The 21,400-nt window shown below is 36.7% G+C and overlaps 2 protein-coding genes across 5 annotated transcripts in view; one reads left to right on the top strand and one right to left on the bottom strand.

The window, feature by feature from the left end:
* LOC131773892 (protein Wnt-4) overlaps positions 1-15,966 on the bottom strand; it is a 23,945-nt gene extending 7,979 nt beyond the window's left edge. The window contains exon 1 of one of the 4 annotated variants that reach the window (XM_059089864.2): positions 15,807-15,966. The gene's annotated coding sequence lies outside the window, so the exon portion shown is untranslated. Of the gene's footprint in view, positions 1-1,226; positions 1,363-6,240; positions 6,381-7,903; positions 8,035-15,806 lie in introns of those variants that run through there. The other 3 variants (XM_059089866.2, XM_059089867.2, XM_059089865.2) reach the window with 3 other exon arrangements.
* Positions 15,043-21,400, top strand: LOC131773964 (DNA fragmentation factor subunit alpha). Its single transcript, XM_059089954.2, has 3 exons — positions 15,043-15,096; positions 17,797-18,176; positions 20,720-21,400. The coding sequence occupies exons 2-3, from the start codon at positions 17,921-17,923 to the stop codon at positions 21,133-21,135; spliced, it is 672 nt and encodes a 223-aa protein (XP_058945937.1). The 5' UTR covers positions 15,043-15,096; positions 17,797-17,920; the 3' UTR covers positions 21,136-21,400.

The raw sequence follows: 21,400 nt of genomic DNA, 5'->3' as shown, positions 1-21,400 counted from the left end.
AGTTGCGTGCAATTTGCCTCAGGAGGTTTTCCTCTCGTAAAAGTGATTTTCCTCTTTGTTCAAAATTTAAACCACAACATCTGTTTCTATTTACCAATGTACGAACTTTTCAAAGTTTACATTCTTAGTAGGGCATAAATTTTTTTTGCTCCAAATTTACGACAAGCCACACAAAATGAGCCTGAGAAAACACTGATGAATAGAAAAGATGAACCGAAGTTAATCCTGGTCAGCATACTACACACAAGATCACGCATGCCTCAAATGCGTAGCCAAAGTTCCTATGATGACTTTTGTTAAAAAAGATTGCGATATTAAGTCAAAAGAAAGCAATTTATTTCCTCAAAACTAACAGAACTGAAACAGAACTTACAGTTTTTTTTTTTTTACATAAAAAATCTTGGCAAGGAAGTAACGACAGCAGAGTTAGAATGGAGTTAAAACTGTTTTTCAACAACTTAAAAGCGAATATTGACCATTATGATAATGTGAAGGCCATTGAGCAAACGGATAAAGGTGGTTGTTCTATTCAGTCTCTGAGTTACAGCAAGTGTCGTTTTCCTTTTTATGAAGCCCTAAGGTGCATCTCAGGTTATTTTGACGTGCCTTGTGCAATAAGATAACGCAGTGTGAGAGCCCACTGGTCTTTATCATGCTTGTGCGCCGCACATATCTTGTCAAACCGCCTTTTATTTTTACAACAGATAACAGGATAGTCCATTTTAAGTTGTTAAAAGGTACCACTGCGTAAGGCGAGGTTGTAATAAGGGGTGATGACTTAAGAATCACGCAAATATAGACAATCCTCCGCCATACCTCAGACTATCTGGTGAAACTTATCAGAGGGTGAGACAGTGTCAAGGATTCTTTCTTTAAAAAAAGTGTCACAAGATCCTTTACTGACTTTGATGACACTTTATGACCAAAAGCTGATATTTGAAATTACAAAACTTTGACCGTAAATTCTTTTGTGGGAAAATGTTTTGAGAAGAACATTTTACCGTTTAGTCGTCTTTACAAAGAGAAGTGTGCGTTGCTCTCTTTCCTTAGCTGTTTTAACAAAGCTGAAAGGGGTTTCCTGTTTTCAAAATTTTGTTTGTGCTTGAATTTTTGCTTTTTTATCACTAAGAAGTAAGGGAGGCATACCTTAAGTCAGGCTTTGGAAGATTTCACGAAATTTGATTTGGATTTTGTAAGTAACGATTTTCAAACAATAAACGGCTTACCTTGATCAAGTACCGTGAGGATTTTCTAGCCGATGCACGTGCTAATCTTGGAAGCTGGCAAGTTGAATCAGCTAAGCGCCTTTGCTATCAAGAGTGATTGGAGCTCTTTAGCCGCAACTCTCCACACACAAGTGGTGCCAAAATGATCGGACCAGGTCATTTTAAAATTTGAGAGATACATGAAACGTTCAGAATATTACAGCAATCTGTGCATAACGCCACAGATTAAACGACAATGTATTTCCTGTTAGATGCCAACAACTCGACACCCATAAAAGGGAGCCGACGGATGAGTTGCCTTGATTAAAGGGAAAGGCGACACTGTTCCAAATTCCTTCGCGAATGTTGAAAGTTTCTTTGATAAGAGAGGAAGCATAGGAAGAAACAAAATAAAAAGGAAAATACAGAAAGAAGTTCAAAATGACGTTTCAATCAGATCGGACCGGAACATGTTTGGGACAATCAGATTTCTCTTTCTCAGAGAAACCAAATACACGTGCTTATTTCATACAGTATTTGGCCATCTAAAGTGTACGTGTAGTGATAAATGTGATATAAATAGTCAGACAGTCCTGCAATTAAACGTGTATTTCCTTATAACACTTGCTGTACATAGCAGGTCGTGCACATAATTTATCATAATGATTTATGGGGAGCCGAAGGCAATAAACACTTGAGCAAGAGTACTCGTAATCCCACCATTACAAATGACAAGATAGGCTATAAAAACATTCTCAACAAAGATCCCAAACTTTATATCTCATGGAGGGCCAAACAAACCCCAGCTTGTGTATCTTTGAATTTTTCCAAATCACTTTTTATTACCGCCCTGTTTCTAATCGTTATTTCGGCCTCTTCAGAAATGGCTTACCGCAAAAACCGAGATTAACACATTAGACAAAACTATAAAACTCTGCAAAATAAGCTTTTTATACCGGAAGGAAGTACTTTTAAAATTACATGTTAACCCCTTACTCCTTAATCGCTTTTTACCAAAATTTTCTTCAACATTGTTGCCGCTGTCACTCATTTCATGCGGATGATTCTCTCAAAAAGACCGCGAAAGGTACATGATTTACCTCTAAACCAACACACCGTTTATAATTGACCATTTTGCACACGACTATGATAAGGACCGCAAAAAACCGGTAAGCGTGTAGACATTTCCATTGTCGGACCGGCGTACATATCACCGGCTTTTTCATGGGAATCACGTAAAGGGAAAGATGCCTGTATTCTTGCCAAGCGAGAGGGAAAATGAAAGTTGGAGGAAACAGCTTTGGTTTCGATTACTTTTTCTTAATCTTATTTCTTAAAGGTAGAAAATTTGTCAATATTATTAGACCAGATTCTTATCATAGAGGTTTGTGATTTGCACAAAGTCAAAACGAGAAATAGAAGTTCAACAAATTTGGTGAGATGTAGTTTACTTTTAACATGCGTGATGATATCTGTAAAACATGTACTTTCCAAGTCCAATTCTCGACCCCTGAAGGAAAGTACAGAGTCTTCATGACATTCAGGAAAAACAATCAACAGACTTTGATTGTGCCCACCAACTTGATGAAAGCCGGGGTTTTTTTCAGAATCTTTAGGATTTTTAGGCCGGAAACATGTTCCCCAGCGGATAATTGATTTCAAATAATGGAAATTTAAAAACGAAAAAAAAAAAAACTAAAACAAATTTTGTTTATGTAACACAGCTTATCTTAAGTATTTGTTAATTTATGGGTTATCTGATAGATCCTAGGATAACAAGAAAACAACTGAAAGCTCATCATAACTAGTGGGTCATTCCATAGCAATGATCTTTGCCAAGTATTCAATTACTTGTGAGGTCTGGAACATCTGTTTTTCATAACAAGTCTTCATCGAGAAAAAAATGTCTTTGTAATCATGAATGAAGAGCTACGCACGGCGTATGATTGAAATGCCAGTTTCAGTGCAGCAACGGAGCCAACTGTACGACAATTTATAATAAAACTGATGATTGTGGCAACTTTTTGTTGAACTAAACTGTTCATGATTTTGACGTCCGTCATTTCATAATTGCGAGGAATTTGACAAAGTAACTCTCGGGATTACCTGTTGAAATATTCCGTTGGGGGATAGGTTTCACATATTTGGAAAACCATCATGTGTATTGTAACATGTGCTTGTAAAGTCTTAGATTAAAGCAATTTTTGGTAATATGTTATGATATGTTTCCCACAGGAGTCTTTAAGCACTTTTGTATCAGAAGTACATCATCTTATCGACTATTTGAAGAGTCATTAATGACTATCACTTGGTGGTCTTTTTAGAATGTAGTTACCGCTTGATAACGCACTTCAAGCACGTACTTACGCGTGTTAGGCAAGGCCACTTTTTTGTTTAATCCCTAACCGGGTAATTGAAAGCTAATTCTTTCTTAAGTATTTTGTCGTTATAACTCCTTTATATGGTCAGCAAAATCATTAATAATTACACGAAGTCAAAATTTACTAAACGTAGTAGGTGGGGAAAGAATGACTTTGGTAAATAAGTCGCTTACAGCCCGGAAATAAAGGCGTGTTGAAGACTTGAAGATGATGGCGACTTGATTCCAGCATGCATTTTTGTGTTTCAAAATACTGACTTGTAAACTGACCTAAATTTTCCGCAACAATTTCAGTCAATTTTTTCCTAAACGCTGTTAAAAGTTTATCCCAATAAGGTAATTATAAAAGTTCACATTTCATCAGGATGTGAAAGTAGTCCATGAGATTTGTCCAACGTTTGTTCACCAAACTAGAAACAAAACATACCAAAGAGAATCTCCCTTTGGTGTCAGTGTGCCCCCTCTCTCCTTATCCTGACCCTATATATGACCGAAATATTTTCGAAATTCGAAGAACCGAGGCAGTATGCTTTTAACAAGCTCAATCGCTAAACATTACATTATTGCATCATTTCAGGTTTCGACTCGCAAGCTAACTCACAATTCTGTCCTGGAACATATGACATCACTCAAGACATCTACCCACTTAAGGGCGTTAATCAGAATTTTCATACCCAAACATAAGACTATAAATTACCCACATTCTTTTGTAATAAATTGTAACTCCCCTTTGTCGACATTCATTTTTCAAAAGTTCGAAGCTTCTCCCCCCATTTTCCCTCAAAATTGGTTAGCTCGTGCCAGACAATTACTTTATCACTGTCTATTTGGTTCGTTTTTCTCGTCGTTAAAGAGAAATAGAAAGAGACGACCCCCACTATATAGCTGTACTTAACTTCGTCCTCGGCGAAGCCAAGTTTTTGGCTAAAGGCCTGGCACGACATGAGAGCAAAACACAGACCACACATATAGAAGACAGCAGACATTCTTATGGAATCGTAAATGACACGATGAAATCGGTCATATTTCCCTGAAAACTACACTAGATTGATTACACTTCCTGATATACACAAAGAACACAAGTTATTCAAAGTACAATATGATCTTACTCCACGTTGGTTGCGCATTTGGAAATTTCAAAGGTGTATCAATTGCATGAACTGGACTGAATCACCGGTCCTTCCGAGCAGTTTTAAAACTGGATAACTCACTTACAGCAAAGCAACGATTTCAAATTTTTTCCACTGAAAATGAGAAAGGTGCAAAGTAGGACATATCTTAAAGCGAAGGAGATTTACCTGAAATAGGAATGTTCATTGTAAAACCAAGATATTCTGACGAAACGCTCGAAACGTCAGCTTTTCTACCCTTTACGGTGGCTAATTTACGTTTTCAACTCAGTTGTTAACACTAAATTACCTGCTGTACTCTCTTACCGACGCAGCACTACCCTTTCTTTAGAAACTTACCCCCTTATTCATGAGCGAAAACATTTTGAAAAAAAAATGATCACGTTTGAGAGGAATAACCTAAAAAAAGGTTTGCGCAAAACATTCAGGTTTTAAGAGAGCAGCACGAGTGATTTGAAGTTCATTTGGATGAATTCCAAGCTTGACCATTAAGTAACTTGTGAGTTCTATATCAAGCCAAACCATAGTAAGATTGTGAAGAGGCGATTACATCTCTTTCATTTAGAATTTTTCAATAATAAATTTTTGACAAATTGTCGGTCTATATAGAACTGAATCGTTCATTTTTTCTGAATTTTCACCTTAAAAGAAACTTTGTTGCGTAGCATCATAATCAACAACTTACAAAAAGCTACGTGTGAGTTGACGTTTGAAACTAATGCAAACCAGAAGAATATTAACGTGCCCATCCCAGGAAAAGGGAAAATGGAGAAATCTCCGGTACAAAAATCAATATAACGGAGTCCGCCTTGTAACTCAAAGTTCAAGTTTGCCATTAAATACTGCGAATACAACAGTCAATCCATTCACTCAAGTGAGACCCACACTGTCTGTAAACTGCCACAAACACAATTCAATTAACTTAGGGCGATATCGATATTAGCTGATGTGATTGCTGGTCCAGAAAAGATTATTTTTCTTAGGTTTCAGTGGTTGTGGTAATTATAAGGTCATGAATGCCATCAAACAACAGCTGGATTCTCATTTGTACCCAAACATAATCTCGACTGCAATTACTGAATACCAAACAAGTTGTACTGAAGAAAACATTTGCATAAATTTTTCTCAAAAAGATCTGAAGCAAGAACAGTTTCGATAAGAAAGCACAAGACCCGATGAGAGGGTGTGAATTCATTCCCTTTTTCCAGTTGTGATTTCGCTCAACGTTTTTTATTTGGCCTGATCTCTTCGCTATGAAGTGAAACTTTAAGGTTCACAGGCAGGGAACACAAAGAAGACCAAAGGAAAAATATGAGGATTTTTGTGAGAATTCTCCCGAAAATCACTAAACTGGTTTTCTGTGTCAACGAGTTTCATCAGGTGGTAAAGAAAAAATTAGAGTAACGTGTCTGTTTATCTAAGTTTTGATTTTTTTACATCCGTTAAATCAGACCGATGGACAAAGGGTAAAGGTGACTTCATCTGCACAGAGAGTTCCTTTGTGCATCCACCAAGCTTTACTCACCAAAGTGGATGTTTCTTGTGGAATGCTCTCGGTCATCCTGTCCTTTTTATAGGTAATCGACGATAAACATATGACAATGAATGGATGATACAGATCATGCTCGTGCTAATATCCAATATATCCGAGATATCTACCCACTATAAGGCAGTTGTAGTCAGTTCTTTGTTAATTCTGTACCGTGAATTTTTAAGGGAAAACACTCGAACAACTCACCAATTGTTTTGGTATTTTGGAATTTAAAACATTATGCTTTGCGTGATTAAAGGTCTTGTAAGGTGTTGGCACAATACAACCTTGAGTTTGATATCTGGGCAAATTTGTCTTGATTAAGATGGGCGTTCAGCTCATAAGCCAGTATCAGCAAGACACACATTGATGGTATGGTGGCAAGTAGTTTCAATTGGAAAATGAGATCAGGTTTGGAGGCAAAACAAAGATGTGGTGAAGTTAAGCAGGAAAAAGTGACCTTGGCAATTAAGTCTGAAATGTAAACATTGTTCACTCTCTTTCGTGAAATTATCAAAATGTAATCGCATTCATTAGAGTGTTCACTCGTCACAGTTCGTAAAGGTCAAGAGTTTAATGGTCGTGATCATGAAATTATGAAGTTGCGCTGAAGCATGAAATAATTTTCAAAACTCGTATCTGATTATTTTGGTCTAAGATCTTTGAGTGTACAAGTGCCTCAATTCAACCTGAAAGTCAGTAGAATGTATGTTCATTAAATCCTGTTTGGTGCACGTCTTAATAAATCATTATAAATAAAAGTAAAAGGAAAAAATTGAAATTTAGTAGCCTGTTGTTTGCTGATGAAATGAAAATATTTCGAGGATAACTTAATACCAAATTATACCTAACCACAGGAAGACATTTCTTTAAAAGTCAGATTCATATCATTAAGATAATAAAAAAACAAAATACCACCCATTTCCTTAAATAACTGAACAATTATCTTTCAATTTCTTGGTCAAATAGGATGGGCTTCGACCAAAGGAAATACATTCTAAATATAACTGTTATCAAGATGAGAAAAGAATGAAGATAATCGAGGAAAAAAATATGCGGATTGAAACTTAAACGATGGCACTTCATCTAAGGTATCAAGCATTCGTTTCTACGACAACTCACATGTTTCTTTCTAGTTTTTCCCAAATCAAATGAAGCAATGAACCAAGTGTCCTCGATGCCATGAAATGCAACGAGCTCACTGATTGTAAAATCAAACGTGTCTTTGGGGAGATAACGGAAATCTAAGGCGTTAAATAATTTATTAGAACTTTGCAAAAAGTTTCCTTCTCCGATCTTTTCTAAACATGATCATTGAATCAGAAAGAAAGAAAAGTTTTCTGTCTTGCCAAGATTGACCGTCACGAAATGTCAGTGAGTGGCACGCGAGCTTCTTTAGGATTAAAAATATACTTGCGTGTTTCGAAAGGGATTCTTGGATGACGCCTCTTCAAATGAAGTACTTTTCTAGCAGGCAAAAACGGATTATCCCGCCTATTTATTTGTTGCGCAAGTTTTTACAGATGTGAAAGTAGAGCTCGTCGGAAAGTTCCAAACATCGTTTTATAGATGTGACCCATTTGGAGCATTGCAAAGTCAAATTTCACCAAAGATGTCATATATGCGAACTCTTAAAGCGAAGAGAATAAAAACATACCTGCTTGTAAATATTACTTTCTAACTCCCGTTATATGTATTTCCACCTTCCCTGCTTGACACAAGTATTCTTGGTCTTCAAGTAGCGACAACTGATTAACTTGAAGCTTAGTTTCGTGAAACCTGACCGAGTGATACTCTGCAGGCCGTACCTTTTATATCTGCTTTTTATCAGACTGTCTAACGTAGACGGAATTGGGCGAAAGTCCCACAATATATAGCATTTCCCTTTGTTTAGCAATACCCAAGGTTGATAACATCTTAATCAAAGTGAGTGCACGCTTTCTTGTCAGATAGGAAATAAGCTCCTACGTTTCCCGTGGAGAATATTTTCATCGTTTGCTCACCTACGCTTGTTTTACCAGCAATATTTCCCGGTGGGTCGTCAATACTGGGAATTATCTAACTGTGTTAATCTTTTTTGCATCTTCATCTTATGTCTGCTGTTAGAACTAAGGAACATGCCTTTGAAATCGTAGCTCATTGTTTAACTTTCACAGATAAAAAAAGAACCCGGTGATTCAAAGGGGACGAAGTTTTTTGACAACAAATGTCAATTTAATTTTCTGCTCGTCAGGTCAAACCACATTGTTTTCAGGATACTAGGAATTGTGCAATTCAGTCTGCGTGATTTACATCCATGTAATGACTAGAAACATTCCCTGGCACAAGTCAATACAGCCTTGGTTGCACAGTAGGGTTCTCTATTCAGGTATCTTGTATTCACCTAACACATGTCTGTTATCACCGCTGAGGTTCAGAGCAGAACATGTTTTTAAGCTGAATCTTCGACAGAAACGCATTAAATTTATTTGCAATAAACCACCTTAGTTTGTCTTTAAATGATTGTCTTTGTAAAGCAGATTATAAACGGTTTTAACACTCTTTAAACTTCCGGCTTAAAGTAAAAAAAAAAACGACGAAACAGGCAGACGAAAAGCGTTGGGAGATATCTAAAAAGGTTAAATATTTCATCAAAACAATATGTATTTCTGTATCTCTTTCCACTTTGAAAGCACCTAAATTACTCAGATTTATTTGGCTCAAATGAAGGAATGTATTTTGTCGACGGTTTAGAACAGCACGTAAAGCCTAGCAAATCACCATCACGTGGAAATCTCAATTCAAACTTGGATATGATCGGTTTGAAACAGTCACAATTAGAAAGAGATTTAAGGCTTTTTGCTGATTCATAAACGTTCCTACCAGTCAAAGATAACGCGACATTTCTATGAAAATCATAGGACTGGCCATTGCCAAGATATTGGCGGGTACGTTTGATCGGCGTCTATCGGTTCATAAGTCCAGGAACCTGCATGTTATTTTTCATACCCTTTCAAAAGAAAATAGAGAACCTCTATCTCGTTTACACTTACGACAAAAATACGAAAAAAACAAAATAGGAAAGCCTATGACCACAATTGTAAAAAATAAAAGCTGAGCCAGATTGTAATTTAGAACTTGAAATGATCTATAATTAAAGAAACAGAATTATTTAACCACTGTGATCTGCCCCTCTCACGAGCCTGTGATTGCAGTCACTGTGTTAAAAAGACTAAAACAACTGGAATAAAGAATCACCATGTAAAACGGATCAAAAGGGCCTTATTTCAGACCAAGTCGTGATTCCAAAGCATCCTTAATTTCCGTGATCTAAAGGGAAAAAAACGGGGGTGTTCATGTCACCCGCTCTATCTTATCGCTTTAGTCTCGTACAGTATGGTAAATCAATCTTATTTCGATGACTTTCACATATGTGTGGGTATGAAACGTTCATTTCATTTCTTGTTTATAAAAATTATATTTACGGAAATTGATAAACTTCAATCATAAATAAGAGTTCATTAAACTGCCCAGAGGATCTGTCTAGACTGGATTGTTATAATTTCTCAAACAGACGTTATGTTCATTATTCATAGTATGCTTCAACCCTTGAGGACAAGCAGTTCACCCCAACTGATTGCATTTTTTAGAAGTTTTGAGGATATTTTCTTTTAAAGGAATCTTAACTGATCATATTTTTCATTTCTTAAAGAAATGGATCGCTTCAAGGGAACCTGACTGGGTTGAATGTGAATCATCACTTAAAGTTTTAAAAGGTTGTACGAGACGAAGAATGAGAGACGTATTGAAAATATCAGGAGTTGTAAGGCTATTAGTGTCATGGAACAATTTAAACAACAAATGCGTGCTATAAAAACCGTATCGATTTCTAGATTAGTAGATTGTGCTAACCGAGCTTGGTTTTCCGGGCTGGGTGGTAGATTATTGAAACATTGTTGGCTATCTTACCATCACAAATCGTTGTCAAGTATAATGTATACTCACTGAACTATTTACAGCATGTAATTGAAATGGGACTGCAAATCATAGCAACTTGGAGCGATCGAATGTGAATAGTTGAATAACAGCTGTTACCTATACTCAGCTGTAAGAGAACCCAGTCACCGTCGTGTACCTCGTTAGAAACGTTCAAGCTTGGCTTGTCCGTTTGTTACTTATGGGAGAAATTGACTTTTAAGTTCATAGAATGGCTCTTTGAATGTCTCAAAATAAAATCGAATCCTGCATGTTTGCTTTCTGTGGGATATCTAGAGCCAGAGAAAAATCAAGAAAGAAATAATGAACTGGCACTCGATTAGGATTAGATTCATCATTATATGCATGTCGGAAAGCATGTGCACAATTAGTTTGACGCAAAACAGGGTCAATTAGAGGGTGTGCCTTCTCTTTGCTGTTAATTCCTGTTGACAGTGTCCTGCAATTTTTATTCAATGCTTTGCTCAGCCAGTCGATATGTTAGTGCTCTCTTTTGGTAACCCATAGCTACATCAAGTAAAATGGTCGATCCTGCATGGCATTAAAAATTCTACATAATAGCACGTTGTCGGTTTTCAAGACAGTGCCGGATTCACCGAAGATATAAAGTACGTGTGGTAGAAATGATTTATTGATAAGAAGGTCAAACGTAAAATCAGCTTATCAATTTACCCCAGTGCCGCCAGGTGTGGTGCACAAGAGTTCAATTAAGGAGAAAGATGAAAAAGAGATATTCCTCTCGTTTCCTTCTATGTTTTAACGTATCCCAAGCCGGAACATGGGCGTGGCCGACGAAAGAGAACCATGACCCACCCCCATGACTCCACCAAAGTCATGCAGTTACATTCAAAGGCCTTCACAAGAAGCCAAGAAATAATACCACGTACAAATTTGGAATGTCAATGGTCGAAAAGGTAAAATCCCCAAAGGGCAATAAAAAAATTTGATTGACTGCGGCAAGAAAAACAGAGTGTTTGCATTGTCGCTCCGCAGATTATATTTGAAAAACATGGCATGGACTTAACTCATAAGGATGCGAGATGACTTTCCTGTCAGATTCATGGTTTTGCCTAAACGGATAGTCTGCGAGAACGTACAATTACCTCTTTGGTCAATTCATCACTCAAATTACATGCACCTTCTCTCGATTTGACGCTCAAGTTCAAGTATGAAGAATTCCTTTAAACAAACCCGTATGACTCGATGTACAACTCGGTCACAAAAAACCCAGGAGCTTCATTACTATGCCTGTGAATATCCCGAGTAAATTGAACGAAAGGGAAAGAACCTGTTTTTGAGCTGGACTGTTGAATTGCGCCTAACGTAGTAGACTTTCATGTGCCACGCCTTCTTCTGGGTGCAATCGATCACAACGTAGTTTCGCCTTATGTGTGTGGAATGGAGGATGGGTTCTAGATATTTGCACAGATCCTCTCTCAAGGCCGATATCTTTACACGCTGTGTTACCTGCATGCAATGCCACCAGAGACTAATCCAAACATTAACTGTTCATACCACAAGGTCAAAACCCATTCATAACCGGCTTTACAAAGATAATTTTGTTTGACGCCGAAATCATAATTACCTCTGAAACCATCACTTAATCGGAGAAGCTTTTGAATCTTTTCAGTTCAAAGACTGAGACGAGTAACAATGATGAGTTCTTGTGGAAAGTCTACAACAATCAAGTAAATAGTATTACAAACAAATAAAAAAGATCATTGCCAGACTTATTTTTTGCTGTGTATCTGTTAGGGTCATTTCGTCATTTACGCAAAATAGGATTATGAAAGAAACATTTGAATTAAATTGAACTGTGATATCGTACGGACAAAGAGAAGTCATGAACAAAGAGCCTCAAAAAATATCAAATTTGGAACATCTTTATAACGTTTGGAATTGCGTAAGATCTGACAAGAATGACAATGAAAAAAAGTTGATAAGTAGTTCCTGAATATTTCTTCTCTTTCCGTTTATTATGGCCGGCTGCCGTCTCCTCACCAGGAGGCGTCACCGGAACAATCTCAAAAAAGCGATTTAAAAAATCCCTTCGTTCCAGCAAATGAAGACAAATGACACAGATGTTGATGAGCAGAAGAAAAGAATGGGACACTTTTGCTGGATCACTTGACTTCAAGTAAGAAACTAGATAAATGTACCGTTCAACATTGCCACCTTTACTGATACTTTCCTGCTTCCCCACATACGTTCAAGAGCCGTAGTTCAATAAGATAATTAGTTCCAATCGCTTTATTTTTAGACTCAGAAGGTCTCAATTGACTCTAACATGTAACCTTCTGAAAACAAAGCTGTTCAAAGGACAAGTGCGGTTTCGTTACCATGCTCGTGCAGTTTTCTCAGGAAAAAATGGCCTAATAGCTTTTGTATAATGACTGTATAACCCATTACGTGTGTCTGACAAATTGTGACCTCGTAGACAGTTTAATCATGATGCAACTGGTTTAAGCCCCCAACATTGTCTCAGTCTTAATTCAGGGACACTTTTTATTAATCGATTTTCCAGGTGGACAATGCCTTTGTATTATTAACGATCCCAAAATTAAGTAGAAAAATAGTGAAATTTCTCATAGAAAATAGTAGAAGCAGAGAAGTTCTTTTGCCAGTCAAAACTGAAAAGATTCCTTGGCGTAACATTTGGCTGCATCTATGATTCAAGCAGCCACGAAGGAAGAAAGAAAGAATTTGGAGATCAAGTCAAGTCCATGACTTTGATAATTTATAAGGGATACGATATTTCTTCTTAGCATGGCTGTCTCCTCGTATCTTTCCTGTTCGAAAGTTTAGGCGTTTAAAAGTATTCGCTCCATTGTTTCGAGTGTACAGTGTTTTACCTCAGCGTATTCCTGTTTGTTTTCGGGCGAGCTTAAGGTTACTGTCGACCTTCAAAGGCCCAATTTTACGTTTTTTTCACAACTCATTCTCCAGCTCAAACATCTCGAAACTAAGTCTTGAAAAAATAAGGTAACAAAAGTGGTAGAACAATGACCGCTTCATAAAATATTTCTATGATTAGAGATCACAGAAATCACTGAATAACTGATTAATGAAAGCAAACCTATTCAGAGCATCCGAAATGGGAGTTTTTTGGGGAGAAATTTTCCTCCATTTTTCTGAATTACATGCATTTGCTGCTGTTTAATTTCATAGCAGATTTCCCTTTTCATGATATGAAAACAGTTTTGTGTCTATCATGAACGAAAACGAACGCCCCATTTGAACCATTAAGTGATGAGTTAGACATTTCTAGGATGAACAAGGGACTGGTATGGGTCATGAATTACCAACAATATTTTGCCCTTGAAATACACTGTAAGTTTGCTTTCAGCATTGGCAATAAGATTAGTAAGCTTAATCATTTAATCAGTCATGTCATTTAATTTGTTTGGCTAGGATGAATTAAGAGAAATGGTTATTTTTTTCCTAATCGCTGAAAGAAGTCTGCGTGCGAATGAAAAGACATGTTCAATACAGTTACGCACATGATGATGTCTAATGCACAATTTCATTTTAGTCGCAAAAAGAATTCACAACACTTCTCTGGAGACTGAAATACGCAGATTTGTCATGCTGGCTGCAGGGAGAATCGTAAAACGGTTCGCCTGGCGATACCTTCATCTTGACCCTATCAAATTTCTAATTTTTCTACATGACGTAAATGCAGTGTACTTTCTTTGGATCTTTATCAATCAAAATTCTTTTCTACAAGTTGAATACATTCAAAGTAAGAATATTTCAAAATGGGTGTTCTCCTTCGGTTATATGCATGTTAACTTTTCGAGAGCTGAAACAATATATCGAAGCTTGCAGGACGGGTAATATTCGAATTGTTCGTAGAAGGAATGCTTTGACTTAAGGTGCTGGGAATCAAGTCATTGTAGCAAAAGTTTTACATTCTCTCATTTTAGGCCAAATCTTTGAATTAAGGTTTTATGGCTTCATCAAGAGCTGCCCAAAGTCGATTTCTTCAGTGAAATGTGCCACGTGCAAGTGCGAAATGAATGAATTCAACGTACTTAAATAAAAACCCAAGAAAACGAACTTTGATACTCATTCATCTCTAAGCATTTCCTTCCGTATATCGACGAAAGATCAATGAGCTTTAGTTTACTGAGAGCAGAACTTAAGTCCTCAGGGTTTTTGTATCTTTAAAAGCAACCTTTGACTTTTAAAGACAAAGAAGCAAAAAAACCTCAATCGATGTCATAATCATGTAGAGATGCGCATGATGTGTAGCGAAAATTATTGATTTATGAAGACTGAGATTAACAACTAAACTGACTGTGCGGTTTCTTTTCTTGAAAGGAAAAAAAAAAAAAAAAACAAGGCTCTTGTTTCAATACAGACGAATAGTTCTTAAGTGATTGCTTAACACTTTATTGATGTTCCTGACTAAACCCATTGGACTTTTAATACTAACCATCAGAACTACACATGAGTATTACGGCATTCACAGCCGCAGACCATCATTACATTTATCGATTTTATACAGTTACTTTACTGTACCGTTGTTAATTGTCATGATTATGAAGCAAACCTATCTTAGGATGCTGACCAACACGACGGAGGAAATACGTGTTCCCTGAACGGATATCGCACACAACCGACAACCCTTCACAAACAACATCGGTAGAGAAGGGGAAATGAGTTTCGTTGTGAAGTAAAAGGCTTGATCAGTTGAAATTTTTTGTTATTACTAATATCAAGTGTGTAGCAAGTTAAAACCCACACCCATATCCATTTATTATTAAGCTTCATATTACTCTGTAGGAATCAACAATGCAATACTCTGTTGGAACCACAGTGAGGAAGGATGATGACCTGAAAACTGCTACACGTGTTTACAGCATGGCTACGGTATTTTTTAGAACTAGAAGTCATAAAATAACTCTAATTTTTTTCCAGGTTAAATTCAGTTTAATTCAAAGTGTTTTAAAATTTTCACGAGGGTATTCAAAGTTTAAATTAATGGAAAAATTAGGTACCTATCGTAATGCCCTCGGCTATCAAAAACAGAATGACGATAATCGATCAGATACACGTATCTTTCTTTGCCCTCACTATATGCTGTGCATTATACCCTTTCTGGGATAAATTTACGAAATCAGAGTTTAGATCGCATCAACTGTTTTACACGAAAGTTAACTTTTCTCGAGTATAGCACTGTTAATCATTGGCGTATGCATGCATAAAGCTTCCTGCCGGACCTGTCTGGTGAAACAGCACTGCTGATGATCACAGACAACCGGGTATTGTCTTTTTGTTCCTTCGACTCTTTGTTGTAAGTTGGAAACTAACGTAACAACTTTTAATCCTGTCAGTAAGAATATACAACAGAATAACCAAACACTTCAACCTCTTTGCTTGTCGATACAACTCAAATACTCGTGATCATATCAAATTGCAATCAATTCATTTACACCCCCGTTAAAAAGAAAGAATAAATTTTTTTTCTCTTTTTGCACTGTTGAGGAAAGACACTCAAACCCCAGGTTCTTTTGAAGTTTCCGCGATTATTTTCCTTTTAGGCCAAACGTAAACTAAGAAAAACAAAATAACAAACCAACCTTAAAGGGTCGACTTCCGCCTTTTGTGGTTGATTACGCGAGTTCTTGAGTAGGATGAAGTGTTACTCTTCAGCTAACTTTGAGGTCTATTGCGTTTGAAACTTTGGCAGAATAATTCTGGATAGCGAGCAGACTTTGTTCTGTAGCTGAAGGTATCTAAACCACATCTGAGACATCATCTGTTTTTGTAACTTTTTGGGTGTTTTTTTTCTCTGGTCACGAGGCCATTAACGAGACTCACGGTGCATGATCAAAATTCTTTGGGATATCCGGCCACCATAAATTAGTTTTACACTCGCTGAAGTTTCATGAAACTCAGTGTGAGGTATCATTTTATTAATCAAAGAAAGGAAACGGCAAAGTACTTTTAATCCGATGTTGTAACCTGTCACTGTCCCAGAAACCCTTGTAAGGCATGTTTTTGCTCTCAGATGGAGAACGCATAACAGAAAATAGTGTCATTTGCCTGTGATTGTCTGCTTTATGATTGCTGCTATCAGGGCATGGGCTAAATACCATCGTTTATTATTTACATGAAAGTGTCTAATGACGTGAAAAATTCCTATCGATGGTGGGAAAATAGCGCACTGACCTAAAAAGAAGCAGTGCAAATCATGCTAAACAACCAAGTCTCTCAACTTTCTCCCTTCTGGGTGATAAGTTTCTGTCTCAATCTCACACTTCTGTTATTTCCCAGGACAGCAAATTCTCTTAGCTATTTCTGCAGTTATCTGTGTGTTCGTAGTATTTCGTGTAAACACTCGACAAAGTTGATTGAAAGTTAAAACGCGTGATTCAAATTTGATTATTTTCCACTCTGCTCAATTGTAGGCCACCTCTCGCACGTATAAGGTACACCTATATGATCTGCGAAAAAAACTGAGGAAAGGGATTATCCTATGCAGCTAATTTATTTCGCTTCAGTCAAGTTAAACGATACAAATATCAGGTTTAAGTATATCAGTACATTAGCAAAATCTTTACACTATCGCTGAAACAGCAATTCAGTCCCGCCCATGATAAGAAGTGTGCGTGCAGACCAAAGCGATCAATTCATTGCAGGGGACTTAAAGGGGCAATCAATGCAAAATGACTGTCATCAATAAAGATGTTTACAGCTGACCTTTTCTCCCTAGGTTTCACAGTTTTTTTTTTTAAATTCGTCAGCTCCGAGTTTTTTCTTTTTTTTTTTTTTGTTTGTTTCTTTGTTTGTCCTTTTTTTTAATGAGTTTTTTTTCTAGATTAAGTACCGTGTCTACTAAAATACGTCATAAACTGGCACACGTCCAATTACAGTGAGTTCAATGTTTCATGCACCTAACGAATTTTGTTGTTGTTTTTTTTTTTTAGAGAATGACCTAAAATAATTGCTATGACATTGAAAAGTTATTACTTTTCAGAAGGAAACAGAGTTTCTCCTCGTTTCTTCTAAACATATCATAAACTAGACGCATTCTGCATGCTGCATCCTCTCGCTCAGACGAAGGGCTAATGCTTGAAACGTCAGCCTTAGAAACTCTTGCCGATTGCTAGTTTACATTATCAACTCATTTAATAAAACCAAATTTGCTTGTAGTCATGCATCTACATGTACTTCTTTTTCTCGCTTAAGTAAGAAGTATAGGTAAGTATGGGTAATAACATTATTTCTTGTGCAATTTGATACGAGTAAGTACGAATAAATTTCAAAGACAATGGAATTTGTAATTTTGCAATTTTTTGTCATTGAAAAATTTACAAGTGCTTATTCACACCAAACTGCACGAGAAATCATGTTGTAACTTGACAATAATTTATATGAAAAAGCATCACAGAAAGTTAAGACGAAATTTTGTCAGCGCGCGCTATTTGCAATACGCACTTGTGTTACAACTTTACACTCGTGTTACATGAGAAATGCACTAGCTTTCAGCCTATCAGAAGTGCGTAATTTTTTCTTGTACATTATTAAGGTTTTAATGTCTTGTTTCCCTCTATCCCGTCTGAACAGTTTCTTCTATTCGACTGAATACCGAAAGAACCTGGGAGCTAGTTTGAAATTTGATAATAGACTGGGGAGTGGAATTGAAACATGGTGGACAAGTTGAAGTGAAATATAACCTATCCATGCACTAATGGAAGAAAAGCGACGTAAACCGTTTAAAGTTTGCAATTCAGAGCGAACAAAAACTCAAGGAATTGTCGCAGAAAGCCTAAACGAACTCAAGGAAAGGGGAAGGTCAAAGTTGGGGATAGCAGCAGGGAACTGCCGAGTATTTCTTGACAGTGATGGAACAGAGATCGACGATGAAGAATATTTTAGCTTCCTGGAAGATCAAACTAAACTTATGATTGTTTGTGACGGGGATGATTGGACAGCTGGCTTGCAGAGTACGTAAGGAATATCTTTACTGGGTTTTGCTAGAGTGTTTTAAAATTTGTTTGAATGATTGTACTTGTCTATCAAAGCATTTGTTGTCAGTGTGGTTTGGGTCTGTCTCCTGTATCGTCATCATCCTTGAGTGTATTTTTTTATAAGTACAGTTAAGAAAAAAAAAAACGGTAAAATTTCCGCACAGCCCCATAGTACATTATGCATTCAGTTCTTGGATAGAGAAAACAATGACAAAAACAATAGATTGCCATTGGGAAAACAGATTTGTTTTAAAATAGTATGGGGCTGTGTGGAAATTTTACCTCAGTTACACCGATACAGATCCTACATTGTAACTGACAGGTAGACACGGTCTTGTCAAAACTTTTTTTTGTCTGGAAATAGCCTGTATTTTATATTAAAATTATAACACTCATGATTCATGAAATAGTTAACCCTTATGTATAACCTTATTTATACTTTTGCCTGTGTCAGGCACACAATTTTTGGGAAGAATTATGTGAGGGAGAAAACCAGGGGTCAGACTAAAGAGAGAGAAATGTTCCAAAAACTGTGGTGTAATTTCATTTGGACACAGTTTCTTTTGCACAGCCAAACACTTTTGCCACAGTGAGATGTTGTCAGTCATCTTTCTCAAAATTCCTGTCTACTTATGATCTTGAGTTGATTTTGACATATTTAAGGACTCAGAGTCACATCATGGAACCTAAACCAGGGGAGAAGGGCGCGGGAGGGGGGGGGGGGCAAGAAGGACCTCAACACAATAACTTGACATGCTTGAAAGTTATGACTCTATTGCTGAAATGATGTTACTGGAAACATCTCATGACAGTCTTGTCAGTTGTGGGAAAGATGGCTGACAGCCTTAGGAAATATTAACATCTCACTGTGAGAAATGTTTTACGGTATGTCCAACTATATTCTTTTTTGGAATACTCCAAGAATGTGCTGATTTTCACTAACCTGCCTGTTTATCCATCTCCCCAGACTAAGCCTAGCACATTACATATTTTCCTTCCAGAGATGTTATGACTCTTTCTCTTGTTTGGTCCTAAAGCAAAATTGAAATGCCTTACCCCAGAGAAACTGTTGTCTAATCCTTTCAAAAGCACCAAGAAACTTGGAAAAAAACAGGAAGAAAACTTTTACAAAGTAGTTATATTTTATGACTCTGACAATTCATGAAATTGTCAATTTCAGATTTTAAAGGTCATTGACTACATTTTTGCCAAATTCCACTTTCTTTTTGTGATACATCTTCACATCATTTTTCTTAGAAATTTTGAATATTCATGTAACAGAAACTTGAAAATGAACAGACAGTTTATTGAGTTGACTATTGAAGGAATGGTTGTCATACAGTTAGGTGCATACTGAAAGTGTCAGTTATGAACAACCTCCTGGGTGCATATGCCCACCTATAAAATATCTTATAGAATGCAAAATAACAACAACAAACAACAGCAGAACAAAGTACCAACATAGTTTATCTTTCATTCCTGTTACTGTACCATCCAACGTTGCAATGATGCTGTAGACAGCTCCCACCAAATCACCAGGGCTGATTCTTGGTGATTAAATAACAAATCATATTTGGAATTAATAGAAATAATAATGGTCTAACTGCAACATACCTCTGTAATAAAGTTAGGGGATGTTTTTTAAATAAATAGCTTTTTCTTGAGCTTTCCAATTTATAGCAAAGTGTATCACAATCAGTAATTTCTTTAAAGGCCTCTTAACCAATCTCTTAAGTGTTAATGTAATGCTGATTGATAAAATATCTTTGAGATGGTGATACAAAGAAAATTGTTGAATCACTACTTGAGAGTAGAAAGTTAACTCACAGGAATGTAAAAATGCAGAGTTTGGATGGGAGTCTGGATCAGCTATAGGGAGGCAAATGTGAAAGATGCTGTCTGCTTACCACAGTGGCCATTAAAGAGGGCTTCCAATGTATAGTTAATAATTGTAAATCCATTTTCAGACCAAGTGTGATCCTTGTTCTCCGAGTAGCTCTCACCAGTGTGATCTGTTGCATTAAGGTTTCCTTAAAATCATGTTTTTCCTTGTCAGAGAGATTGGAATTCTAAAACAGAACAACTAATCAGATTTCAGATTTCAGCAATGTGACATATTTACAAATCACACCTTTTCCCATTTTTTCGCCACTGAATCAATGCAATAGTTAGGGCAGAAATCCTGTATTTACTTAAGCACTTTTTAAAGCCATTAAGTTTTCAAATGGATATAATAAAGTGGGTAGTAAACTTCCTTTTGGTCAATTTTGGTCTAAAATAATTTGCTTTCAATTAAACTCACTCCTACTTGACTGATATTGAAATCAAGGGTATCATTGCAGACCCAAGTGCACTCCAGTCCATCCTATTATCAAATTATAAATGATGTAGTTTGAAGTAATTTAAGAGGAAAAGGTAATTCTGCAAGTAGGGATGGAGAGGAGGTAATGGTAACACCAATCAAAATATGCTTTAGCCTCAAAACCTGATAGTATCTCTTTGCTTTTAAAAATCCACAGATTTTAGCTGTAGTCAAGGAAGTAGAGAATATAGTATCAGCAGTGTAGGGGCAAGTTTGGAGACCAATGAAAGCATGGAATTTGACAGGACAGATGCAGGAGAAATGACAGATGGCATTCCAGATGATCTTCTCATAAGAATTAAAAATGATCCTGCCTTTTTTATCTCATTTTCTGATGAAAGACTCCAAGTTGTGATTAATATCGAAACCGATTCACTTGCCACTGTTTTGGGGAAAAATGTTATTGAAGCTGAACATATTAGGGAAGCATGCCAGCAAGAACTGGACCGAAGGATACAACTAAGGGAAGCTACACAGTTATTGAAACTTTACCAAAGAGCTCAACAAAATCAAGAATCTAAAAATGAGTCACAAAGTGCTGGAAATAAGCGATTTCGGGCTACAACTGAGTGACATGTCCTATACCCTAGAGCATATCATACTCCTTTTCAAAATAAAACATTTCTATCAAGTATTTTGCCCATTTCTGCTTCACCACAGGTGTTTTTGTAACTCTATAAATTTTATGGGACATTTTACCAAGATGGCAACAGTAGCAAAAATGATTGAGTTCACTACTCTAACTTGGCTTTATTATGGGGTTTCTTTTTAAGATATAATGGATGAATCTGGGAAATTGAGAGGTAATTTAGTGTTAACAACTGGGTTTAAAACGTAA

The sequence above is a fragment of the Pocillopora verrucosa genome, chromosome 9 (genome assembly GCF_036669915.1).
Source record: "Pocillopora verrucosa isolate sample1 chromosome 9, ASM3666991v2, whole genome shotgun sequence".
Classification (NCBI taxonomy): Eukaryota; Metazoa; Cnidaria; class Anthozoa; order Scleractinia; family Pocilloporidae; genus Pocillopora; species Pocillopora verrucosa.
Note: the sequence above shows the minus strand (reverse complement) of the source record. Positions and strands in the feature narration are given on the sequence as shown.

Coding starts and splice junctions, on each gene's coding strand:
- LOC131773964 (XM_059089954.2), top strand. CDS start 17,921: ATGGAAGAAAAGCGACGTAAACCGTTTAAAGTTTGCAATTCAGAGCGA. Junction 18,177..20,719: donor TTGGACAGCTGGCTTGCAGA/GTACGTAAGGAA, acceptor AAAAATCCACAG/ATTTTAGCTGTAGTCAAGGA.